Source organism: Paramisgurnus dabryanus, chromosome 14, assembly GCF_030506205.2.
Source record: "Paramisgurnus dabryanus chromosome 14, PD_genome_1.1, whole genome shotgun sequence".
NCBI classification, from domain to species: domain Eukaryota; kingdom Metazoa; phylum Chordata; class Actinopteri; order Cypriniformes; family Cobitidae; genus Paramisgurnus; species Paramisgurnus dabryanus.
Window position 1 is genome coordinate 33,023,599 of NC_133350.1, and position 12,344 is coordinate 33,035,942.

General features: G+C 36.5%; 2 protein-coding genes across 4 annotated transcripts in view; one reads left to right on the forward strand and one right to left on the reverse strand.

The window, feature by feature from the left end:
- Positions 1-1,578: 1,578 nt before the first annotated feature.
- cnbpb (CCHC-type zinc finger, nucleic acid binding protein b) lies at positions 1,579-4,677 on the reverse strand. Its single transcript, XM_065265963.1, has 5 exons — positions 4,524-4,677; positions 3,242-3,366; positions 3,086-3,151; positions 2,765-2,963; positions 1,579-2,646 (listed from the first exon to the last, which is right to left on the reverse strand). The coding sequence occupies exons 2-5, from the start codon at positions 3,342-3,344 to the stop codon at positions 2,529-2,531; spliced, it is 486 nt and encodes a 161-aa protein (XP_065122035.1). The 5' UTR covers positions 3,345-3,366; positions 4,524-4,677; the 3' UTR covers positions 1,579-2,528.
- Positions 4,678-6,214: 1,537 nt separating this feature from the next.
- raf1b (Raf-1 proto-oncogene, serine/threonine kinase b) overlaps positions 6,215-12,344 on the forward strand; it is a 34,062-nt gene continuing 27,932 nt past the window's right edge. Inside the window, exons 1-2 of one of the 3 annotated variants that reach the window (XM_065265961.2) lie at positions 6,215-6,448; positions 7,598-7,637. The gene's annotated coding sequence lies outside the window, so the exon portion shown is untranslated. Of the gene's footprint in view, positions 6,449-7,597; positions 7,638-7,703; positions 7,837-12,344 lie in introns of those variants that run through there. The other 2 variants (XM_065265959.2, XM_065265960.2) reach the window with 2 other exon arrangements.

Consider the following 12,344-nt stretch of genomic DNA (forward strand, 5'->3'; position numbering starts at 1 on the left):
GTCATTATTTTACCGAAAAGTCATTTTAAATTCAGTTTCTTTTATAGCTGTCATGCATAAAGCATCAGACTGATATGGAAGCTCAGAGCTTTGGATACAGAGGCACAGAACAAACACAGCATTTATATTATCTTGACATTGTCTTTAAACCTATTTTTTCTCCATCATTTTAAATCGTGATACTCCTTAACACAATTAACTGATGTTACTTGTAAACATAATAGCAGTCTTATTCTTGTTAATTTTCCTTTCTGTGGTGGTATATTAATGACATGAATCCTTTGCTGACACAGTATTGAATCATTCTGATGCCTCCACTATCATTGTGAGGGGTGGTTACCCAGACAGGGCTTACCCGAGTCCCAGACTAAGATGCATGTTTGAGCTGCCTTAATTTAAAAACTTCTTGTATTGACATATCTAAACATATATAATTGCCAACAGTTTTGTTTTTTGTAAGGTTTGTTTGTAAAATCTACTTAAATTTCCTACTATACCTCAACCCTGTCTGGAAAACTGCAGTAGTGTTTAACTCTTCAAAGTACTAAAAGGGCTCTGGTTACTGAAGCTAAGCTAGTTCTATAAGGTCCGCCTTTATTGATCCACAGTAACCTTATAGCACCACACTCCACTAATACTATTTTGGTAACCCATTTGGCTTACAGAAATCTAAAAATAGAGCTTCTATATAAATCACATGGACTCAACATTTGCATCTTTTACTAATGCTGTTTCTTAACTGTCAACATGAAATCCACCTTTTTAATTTGAATAAAGTTTTTCATAATTTGCTTTCATTTTAATTTTTTTTAATTCCTGCCAGTTGTAGCTCATCAAATACTTCAAATGCCAGCTTTGTAAGGCACTGACTAAACTATCAGGTCTCAAAAATTTTATATAAAAAGACTGTTTACATAGATATTGGGGTGGTTTCCCAGACAGGGCTTATCCTAGTCCCAGACTAAACTGCATGTGAGCTGCCTAATTTAAAAACATTTTGCACTGACATATTTTAACATATCAGCACCATTGTTTTTTTGTAAGGTATGTTTGTAAAAACTTCTTTTAATGTCCTAATATAACTGAGGCTTAATCTCAACCCTGTCCGGGAAAACGCCCCATTATGTTTCTATAATGCTATCTTTCCAAGGACTTAAAACCATCTGCATTTCAAAAACTCTTAAATAAAATATTTAGATTTAGAAGGCATAAATGCTACAAACAGGAATTGCAACAGATCAGAGGCTTTTAATAGGTTTGCTATATTTATGTTTGGTATTACAGGGAATGCCTGGAACTGAAACTGATCCCAGCTTGTAAAAAAAAAGAATCCCATTTAGAGGGGTTTCTAGTTTGACAGTCACTTTTCACAGAGGGATAAGGGTGGCCAGAAAACAACTTATTTCAGAACTTTCAATTAATTCATACTGCATTTAAGTGGCCAGGCCAGTTATACTTTAAATGCATGTAAACACTGATTTTAAAAACTTGCAAATAGAAAATGTGATTCAAAATAATACTTGTGTGTATTCACAGGAAGAAAACTTAAAATATGACAAACTCAGAAAAGAAACTTGAGACTTTACACCCCTTCCTCCTCCAGTTTTATTGATAGTTTAAAATTACATTTCTATGTCCTAGAACTTCAGTTGCATTTACCTTCCGACTTAAAAACTGAGTACAAGCAAATGATAGTATTTTTTCCAGAGTAGTCTAAGTGATATTGTACAAAAATAACATTTTGATTTCTGTGAAAACATTCACCTTTCTACGAACTCCAAATATGTTTTATGATCTTTTTTTCCTTTTATTGTTATTTTATTGAAGTTTTCACCTTGGGTAGAATGACCAAAACTCCAATGCTATCTTGGGATGTTTAACTAAGTTTTTAACACCATAGCTGCTGTAAGCGGTCAAACAGCCAGTGTTTCACAAATGATATCATTTTCTGAAACTGTTATTACGCGACGTTTCCAGAATATGCTTTATATTACACGTTACGTTTTTCTCCACATAGCTGCGTACTGCTGGTTCGGCCTGGATAGACCTGACTGTAATGTGTCCCGTGCTGCTGTATCAGGTCAATCACACGTAGGCTAACTCAGTCTCGTTGATAAAACAAAAACGCAAATCATTCAGACGCGAACGCCTCCTTGATTTGTACGGTTCATTTTAAACCGTTTTTTTTCCGATCTCTCCGAGGCTACGTTCCACGAGTCTCTAGAGGCCTACCCCACAAACGCTCTTCCCACTCAACTCACACATCCCTGCTCACCAGTGGCATGGAAAGGGGGTTCTTTAACAAAGCATTATACATAACACCTCTACCAAACTAAACATAAACATTTTTTTTGTATTAAATGCAGAAAGTGGAAAGTTTTTTTTCCACCCCTTTCCTCCTTTAACATGTCAAGAGCTCACTGGCCTGGGAATAGCCTCTATCTGCCAACCGTTGGCCAGTGAAGAGGATTCAGAGAAAATAATACAACCATCAATCAGAAAAAGGAGGGGCGAACAAGGAGACGGGATTAAGCGGTGGCCTCGATGGTGCATTCTTTCGCCACGTGGCCAGATTTTCCGCAGTTGTAGCAGTTGACCTCGCTCGCCTTGCTGCACTGCACGGCAACATGACCGATCTCACCACACCTGTATGGGTCAAAATAAACAATCAGGCACATCAATGCTTCACGCTGGACATTTGTTTCTGTAAAATTCTATTACCTGGAGTTCCTGAAGTTCAAACTAAAAGACACGGTTAACCTACCTGTAGCACTTGACTTTCTCGCAGCCTTTCTGAATGTGTCCAAAGCCTCCACATGAGTAACACTTCTGCTCATTGGCATGGTCACAATCACGGGCCATGTGGCCGGCCTTGCCACAGTTGTAGCAGACTTGCTCCCTCTCCTTCTTGGGTTCCTTGCAATCCCTTGAGATGTGGCCACTCCTGCCACAGTTGTAGCATGCTGGAAAAACATTCGCAGAGTTTAAAAATCGATGAATAAGCAAAAGCAAAATAAATAAATAATAACATATCAAGGCACTTCAAGAACCACCAATGTATCATTTATCTTTAGAAAGTTCTTACCATCCTCAGTCCTCTCACAATCTCTTGCAACGTGTCCTGGTTCCCCGCAGCGATAGCAGAAAAGATCTAGATAAAGATCAAAACAAACATCTGTCATATCAAATTTGACACTCACAATTTAAGTTCATAACAAACATGTAACACAGTGGATCTTACCCTTTCCCCTGCCGCGGCCCTTGCCACGTCCACGGCCAGCATTCGGACAGTTCTTGATCCAGTGGCCTGTACGGCCGCAACCAAAACACTCGTTGCTGCTCATAGCCTCTTACTGCACCCTACGACTGAAGCAAACTTTGATTAAAAAAAAACAGATATAAGCTGGCACGGCATTCATAGCAATAAGCCGGCATGAATAAGGCAAAGAGTTGCAGTAACAGTCCATATCATTCTTGTTTTGGCTTCACAGTTATGTCAAATATTTAATGAACACACAAACCTAAATGGTGAAGGGCTATATAAAGCTAACACTTAAGGCCTGTGGGTCAAACGCTACACTAATGCAACTTGAATACCTGATTAAGTTATTAAACAAAAACATGCATGAAATACTAGCTGGTAAAACATTCCCAACAAAAGTCAAATGAGTACATTTGACTTAACAGCTGTTGGACAAAGCAGTCTCTCAGTCTGCAAAACCAGTTTCTCTACTACGTATCTATTTTTACAACACATGTCCAAGCACCTGGCACACTTATCCACGAACACGTATTCACACATGGTTATGGACTAGTAAGCTAAACACCATTACTGGACAAGTTTTTGTGCATGTCCAGTAATACTTAGAAGTCGCCTCTGATGTTCTAGTTAGGCACAACTAACTTTATTATCCACGTATCAATTCTCAATCGGTTTTCTTCGACAGTTTCTACAGACTGCACGTGCCTAAATCTGTCCGCGCTAACAAACTACTGTAATGGGGTCATCGCTTAAGGATCTGCACATACACGCAGAGCTAAAATAAAAAAATAAGATGATCTTGTGATATGAAAACCTGATGAAGATCAGCAGTAGTCTTTAGGTCTGAAAGATCCTGGCCTTTCCACTCACCCGGTCCATCACGCTGGTTCCCACAGACCCTTTCTGACCATTAGGGAGACCATCCAGTCCCACGACGCCATTATATCTATCCTTCAGCTACGTGCATGTGCTCGAACTTTAACTGCATTCGCTAATGCCAAAAAATCGCCATTGCAATCATGCGATCACTCGGTGAGATCGCGTGACTTTCCCGCTCGCAGCCTGTCGCAGTAGGCCAAAGTGCGCCGTCAGAAAACCTCACTCGTGCGCCTTTCTGAACCGATTAAACCTCAACGTTTCGTCTCAAATTCACATGTCTGGCATTTAAAGAGAGCGGAAACACTCTCCGACACCGTGACGATGTCAGCACACCGTATGCATCGTGTTAAATGTCGTGTTTTCGTCCTTTATGGGAACTCACCTCGGCGACGTGACTCGTTGCTGTTTATTTTCGGTTCCTCCTCTATGCGCTGCGCCACACGCGGTTTGCGCACGGCACGCTCATGGCCGACTCCTCTGGGCCCGCCCACCGCGCTTTGCGCACGGCCCGCTTGTTCTGCAAACACTACAGATCATCATATAGCACATTTATCATTGACAGACGGACACACACAACCAGCTGTGGGACGCTTTTGTCATACTTATGTCACAATGTATAGCCTACATGAATACATGGTTTCCATTTCATTTCCATTTTCAGACGCAGGCCAATATAGTCCTAATTATTATTTATAGTTATTATTTTGAATTCTCATACAAAAACATACACAGAGATTAGACTGCATAAACAATGCAGGTACAACTTTATTTAAGCTGAACGAAGGTAAATAGCCGTTATCGTAATGGCAAAAACTTTCAGTTGCTTATGGGTAGCACTCAACTAAATAATTCATGTTTGCTTGTGTGTCTGCCAGTAGCTTGTGTGTAGTTTTGTAATAAATAATATATATGCATTTTCATCCATTACTAGGGTTTTATAAATGAACAACATTTATTTAAGTCTTCACAATTTTCTACGATTTTAAATTCTCTCTCTCTCTCTCTGAGATTGAAAAAATAAATCATCATCAACATCACAAAGAACATTGGCAATAGTCCATTTGTCAACAAAGGCTTGCAAGTTATTTACCAATTTATAGTAGGCATACTCTATTTTAAGTCAAGCTGTTAATAATACTACAAAAATCTTATAGAGCTCTTTTGACCCTTTGTTTTGAATTATATTCTTCCTTGAAAGGCATATAGAAAGTTTAGCCACTCCAAAGACAAAATTCATCAAAATGTGTTTTTGTTTCTTATTGACAGAATACTTTGGTCCAAAAATTAACAAAGGAAAAGAAAAACATTGTTCCCAAAGAAAATACCATTGTTCCAATAAATTGAACAAAGATCCCAACCTGTAGCAACCACAAAGTTTCATTTTGTGAGCAAAATGGACAATCAACACTCTGATTAGGATCTATATGGGCAACATGTTTATTAGTAGCAATAGCCCCATGTATTATTCTCCATTGGAGATCACCAGAGAGAGAGAGAGAGAGAGAGAGAGAGAGAGAGAGAGAGAGAGAGAGAGAGAGAGAGAGAGAGAGAGAGAGAGACATACTGTTGTGTTGGAGGCTTTTATCGAGGAGTCAGTTTACAGATGGGACAGAATATTCCAGCATCTCACTTAGAATCGATACATTCAGAGCTGTGTTCATTGCTCACTGTTAAGGTCGTTTGTATATTTAGAGCTATTCAGCCCTGTGTGTACTTGTAATGCAATTTTCTCAGTAAAATACATAAAATTGAGATTTCCTATTTGTTCATTTTGAAATGACACAGATAATGCATAATGACTTTATAAATGGAGGAATATTTATTTGTGTCTGAATCAAGATCAACACCCAAATGTCACAAACTTTCTGCCACTGCCCAGTGAATTAACATTACACAGCAGGTATTAAGAGATTGTTTTGTTAGACTTGTACTGTTTTCAGATGATGCAAGCTTGAGGGAATACCTTAAATCTGTGCCACAAGGTCCTGCGCCGTGTTCTCTCCGCCTCTATCTCTATGAGAGCTGAGTGCATTTGAGATGCCCTGGGATTTATAGAGAGACTTGCCACTCAGCTGCAGCTCTATAGCTGCCCCAAATGCCCCAGATGTGCCATAGTTATTACAATTTTGCACTATAGGATTATTGTCCTAAATTAATTTATAATTATTTTGTTTGTCCTACACTGAATCAGTTAAGAAAATGGGCGTGAAGAAAAGCAATCAGACTGAGCATTTGATGGTTTCATGGTGGGATATGAGACAATAATCGAATGAACATGGATGAATTTCACCGGCCTTCAAGATTCAGGTAGGCATAATAATAGACTTATAAATGAGTTACATTACTAACATCTTTTAAGCTTATTTGAACACAAAATAGTGATTATATTTTATCATAGACAAGTAGCTAAAATAGATTGCAATGACGGTGGTAGGCTAAACAGACAGCTACCAAGCTGTGGAGGTTATCTGTATATGATTTCTGGATTACGTCTTAAAAAAAAAAAAAAGTAATTTAACTTGTGTCATTTGAGATAACATTGTGTTGGATTATTATCTGTGTGGTATGCCAATGGTTCTAAAATGTTAAATTGTGCTTTTACAAACACAGTAACAGGAGAGTACGTAATACAAATCTTAAACTACTGTGCTTACTTACATGGCCAAGTGATGGCACTGTTTATTCACACAAAATATATTTTAGTATTTTTCAGTTGTTTAGCAATTACAAAGAGTAATAATAAATATAACAAAAAATAAAAACTATTATTAAAGTACTAATACTGGTTGACATCATATCAAACGCATTTAACAGAATCAAATAAACAATTGGAATTTAAAGACCAATGTCTTGCTTTGAAATAACCAAACAGGCTTTTCTTTCAGATAACAAAAACGGGCTGTATAAATGTACGGTTTTCAAAGCAACACGGCACTGACTGACAAAACCTGTAGGCTACATTTGTATTGCCAAAGCATCTGTGCTGCATATTAAAAATGTACAAATAAAAGTAAAAATAAGAGTATGTAGTGAAGAATTAAAAGTAAATAGTATTAAACAAATAAAAAAGAGTAAGAACAAAAAGCTACACAGAATGAAATAGTTAAATAACAGAATGCCAAAGCATTTGCAGCTGGGCTGCATACAAATAGAAAAGATAAAGAGCAAATTAAAAGATAAAGAGCTAAGATGTATGTAGTGAAATAGTAAGAAAGAGAAATAAAGAAAATCAAAAAAGAAATAGGCTAAGAGTAGGCTACAGTAAAGATTTACAGAAAAGCAAACACATACACCAAAATCACCCATATTGGTTAACAAAATCCTGAAACAACTTACTGGCTCAGCGGACTCGTACAAAAGGCAAAAAAAATAAATAAATAAAAAATAAACCAACAATAAGCGCAGTGATGAATATGATGACGTCACAGTGACGCCATGCGTTTTTTCTTCCCGCAGCGATAATCATGGCGGATCAACAATTCAACAACTTTCACTGGTAAGTAAACCTTCACTGTACACTACGTAGACTTTATATCGTGCAGATTAGTGCGCGGTTCGCTGCTAAGCACACTGTAGGCGGTTGATTGTAAGTGAAAGTGTAAATATTTGCTGTTGTGTTGAAACATCAGTCGCAGCTGTTATTGTTTGTTTGTGTCTAGTTTGGACTAAAACTACATAAAGAACAGAGCCTATCGGTAAGCTTATTATACGAGTACATTTAAATTCAACAAAGCGCCTTTAAATTTCTGACATGCAGCATTTGTTTCAATAGTCAGCAGTCATCTACATGTCTTGGTAACATGAATACAGCCATTACTAAAGTATTCATTCAAGGACAGTTTTTAACCTTATAGTGATGTTTTTTAGTTACAGAACCCTTAAAGCATCTATTAGCAAAATATTCATGACAGGCGGTTAACTGAAGGGTTTGTAGTTTAATAAAAGTGTTATTGGATCTTACGTTAAGTCTTTTGAAAAAGTGGATCAAATGATAGACATAACTGGGTCACACATTACTTCTCTGCATTATGATCTCTTTGTAGGTTAAATAGTTTTGTTTAAAGGTCAAATAAACAGTTAAATGCAATCTGAGCTTAACCCAAATGTTAAAGAAATATAAATAATATCTTTGACTTGTCTGTGGAACAACAATCGTCTGCTGTTGTATTATCATATTTCTTACCCAACCTGCCTTTACTTGGTTTCTGTCATGTATAATGCATTTATATAGTGAATTGGTATGGATGGATTGCAGATCTATTGTGGTTTATGGTTCAATGGTTTCCTAGTAGCCGAGTGATTTGTTCTTCTCTGACTGTAAAGAGAGCAGACGGGATGCATTCAGCACTTTCTTCTAATGCTTAATTCTGTGGCTGGATTATCATACATGTCAACTTGCTGATGCAGGATTTCCAGAACTTGTTTTAATTGTATATGTAGGGCATAAGAAGAATGTAAGCAGAAATATACAAGAACATTGCATTTTATTGTTTATAAGAAAATCATCCAAATCCCCTAACAAATAGATAAGCTGTTGTGGATCATCACCAAAAGTTCTTTAAAGATTGAAGAGCTCAGATACAAGACATTCTCAGTGTGTCTAACATGTTTTCTTGTAAATTTGCATCTTTTTATCTGACTCTTAATGGATTCTGCCAACAAACTGGTATTTTTAAATGGCCTGAGGCCAGGATTAAAGGTATATTCCACTTTCATAAAATAAAATACTGATAATTTACTCACCCCATGTCATCCCAAGTTGTTTATGTCTTTCTTTGTTCAGTCGAAAATAAGTTAAGTTTGTTGAGGAAAACATTCCAGTTTTCTCAATTTAATAAACTGTACTGAACAGTTTCAACACAGCTTCATAGGCCTCTAAACGATCCCAACTGAGGCATAAGGGTCTTATCTAGCGTAACGATAGTCATTTTCGGCAAGAAACATAAAAATATGCACTTTTAAAACTTCTCGTCTTGCACTAGCCATGTGACTCACCAGTGTGACCGTACGTAATTACGTCATCACGTCGAAAGGTCACATGTTACATATGTGAAACACACATTTGCGTACAATTTTAAAGACATTAATTAGTATCATTCCACATACAACAACGTCTGAATGGTTCTCTTTCTCAACACTTGAGCGGTAGTTTCGCATACGCCATGCATGACCTTTCGACGCGATTACACAATACGTAAGGTCGCGCTGACTACTGAGGTCATGTTCATTTATCGTGCGACAAGTCTATATAGTAGGGCTGTGCAAAAAATCGACTGCGAATATCATGCGCATGTCATCAGTAAAATCGGTCCCGTGATTAGAAGTAAATCGCCATCAGCTGCTTTCAGATGGAGCGGCATTTATTACACAGACCCGTAGTTCACCGAGAAGCTAGGCAAAATCGCATAGATAATCGGAATCGATTTTCCTCGATTATGAACCCGATTTTGCCTAGCTTCTCGGTGAACTACGGGTCTGTGTAATAAATGCCGCTCCATCTGAAAGCAGCTGATGGCGATTTAATACTAATCACCGAACCGGCTGATGACACGAGCATGATAATCGCAGTCGATTTTTTGCACAGCCCTACTATATAGTCATTATCGCAACAGGCCTAATGTATACAATATTAACTAGGAATTTATTATAGAGGTCAGTTTAGCCACTAGTCAGACAGATAAACAAGAACAGACCTAAAGATAACTTTGAGCCAGGCACATAACCATGGCAAAATGACAACTGTCTATAGAACCATTTAGCCAAAATGCTTTTTTATGGAATTGTGATTAAGCAACTTTGTTTAAGAGTGTTTGCCCATCAAAAGTGCAAAAGGAAATGTATTAGTAGTCTTTTAACTAGTTTGTTATTAAACAAGTTCTCTACTAGTCTCATTCGTTATATAAATATGTAATTCATCATTCAGTGTATGCTGCATGAGTTTTATTTTATTTTGAATATGAAAATTTTTTACTTGCACTTTAGCCAATTTTACTTAAATTTTCTATTTACTTCCTTGTCATTTATTTTTCCTAAACAAACAAGCAAGCAAGAAACAACAGAAATCGAACTGATGTTTACAATAGGGCTGCATGATTATGACAAAAAACATATTTGCCGATTATATTGATATTGTAATTGCGATTATTAATGCAGATTAATAGATTTTTACATTAATGTTTTAAACATTTTATAACTTTCTGTGAAGCAGCAGCAACAGCCAAAACTGAATAATATAATGTAAATAAAAAATATTTATATATGTTATATAGTTAGTAAAAAATCCAAAAGAATGGCTAAAGGCCACGTCAGCTCATCAATTTTAAAATCTCTGATTCACCACTGTAGATACTGCGAAATGCACATTAAATACCACAAGTGGACGGCAGTAATAAGGATTTTGCTGAATATGTAATGGTTTCACTCGTAATTGTAATCCCAATTAGTTTTTTGATTAATTGTGCAGCTCTATTTTACATAATATTTTGACTGTAACTTTATATTGTGTCATTACAAAACCAGTCTAAATTTGAAAAGTTTAATTAACAAACAATTTACTTGAATCTGTTTATAAGCAAGTTGACCACAATCTAACTTTTTTTTTAAAAAGAAAAACACAGCAACACAAGGCCATGATCAGGCCTTTATTGCAATATATGTGATGATGATTAATGTTAAATACTTACAGTATAAGCACACTAGTGGCCATATCAGTCATGTGAGTTTTTGTCTTATATACAGACCTGCTCAACAGGTTTCTGATGTCAGAACCTAAAACAGATCAGCATTCAGAGTTTAGTCAAGAGCTAAAACTAGAATAACTGCAGTGTTGGTTTATGTGTGAGAACAGGCAGATATCACAGTGCCTAATGCGAACTGGGTGAGAAATGTGTTAGTCTTGGCATGGGTAGCACGCATGAGCTGTCTGCAGATTGGTCAAACTGTTGATTGTGAAAGGGTAGTTTGCAGAAGTTTTATACAAAAAAGGTTACCACAGAATAACAGTCCTGCACAAATCCAGGCATTAATGATACTGTAAAGCTCAAAGTCTTGTATTTAAACTAGTTTCTTAAATGTTGCTATGCTATTCATCCATCATGACATGATATCTATCACTCAATCTACAGTTGTTATCTTATTGTGCTGTGAACATGTGACCCACTTGATCACATATACTTCTTGATAACATTTCGAGCACTGTTGTGCAAAGAAGATGTTGCCACCCCAGTCGTAATAGTGACCACATTTCAGTATCCAAACTAGACAAAAAATACACTTATAAAGCAAAGTTACAGTAGTGTCTATGTTATATGTTTAAAGAGCCCCTATTTCGGTGCTAAAAAGAACATTATTTTGTGCATTTGGTGTAATGCAATATGTTTACGTGGTTTATGGTAAAAAAAACATTATTTTCCACATAATGCACATTATTGTTACTTCGATTTGTTCAAAGCTTATCGTTCTTAGAAAATACGGTGTGCTCTGATTGGCCAGCTATACGGTGCGTTGTGATTGGCCAAATACCTTAAGCTTGTGATGGAAATTTAGTACATGAAATGTATAAAACTTTAAAATAAAAACTTGCATGCGTCCTACTTTATGATATTTTAATGATTGTCGCCAAAGCTCACAACCAGCTTATGTCTAGATTCAAAAAGCCACTGATCCATTGAGCCAATGATAAATATAAACATTTTGCTGTATTCCTTTCACACCAATATTGTGCGACTTAAAATACAACAGATGTGTTCAATATGATCTATTATTGTAAGGTTTTCAACAATATGTTGATAATATGAGAGGGATTAAATAATGACACCATATTCCCATATTCACAGCAACTTTATTATTATCATCTAAAAAAACTTAGTTTTTATTATATGTCTAATTTTGTCTGGAGGAGACTATCAGAATAAATTTTTCTTTATCGTTTACATGATGTGAACTGTGTAATAGAAAGACTGTTGGATTAAGTCTTGCAGAATGACCTTGCTATAAACTGTGGGTCTAATATTTTAAAGGCCTATTGCAGTTAGTCACGTAGTCACATTACAAATACAATACCCACTTTAAATTTGGCAGTGCTGTATGAGAATATTGAAACAGGCAAAAGGTTTTGCTTCATTTGTGTTTTGTGAACCGGCAAATCAAACCTTATGACCCAGAGGAAGCATTAGAGATTTCCATTCTCCGTCATTTTGATGGA

What these genes read in the sequence shown, in the direction of transcription:
- cnbpb (XM_065265963.1), bottom strand. Translation starts at nt 3,344, where the DNA reads ATGAGCAGCAACGAGTGTTTTGGTTGCGGCCGTACAGGCCACTGGATC. An exon ending in GGGCCGCGGCAGGGGAAAGG is followed by an intron (nt 3,152 to 3,241) that starts GTAAGATCCACT and finishes ATCTTTATCTAG; the next exon opens with ATCTTTTCTGCTATCGCTGC. An exon ending in TTGTGAGAGGACTGAGGATG is followed by an intron (nt 2,964 to 3,085) that starts GTAAGAACTTTC and finishes ATGTTTTTCCAG; the next exon opens with CATGCTACAACTGTGGCAGG.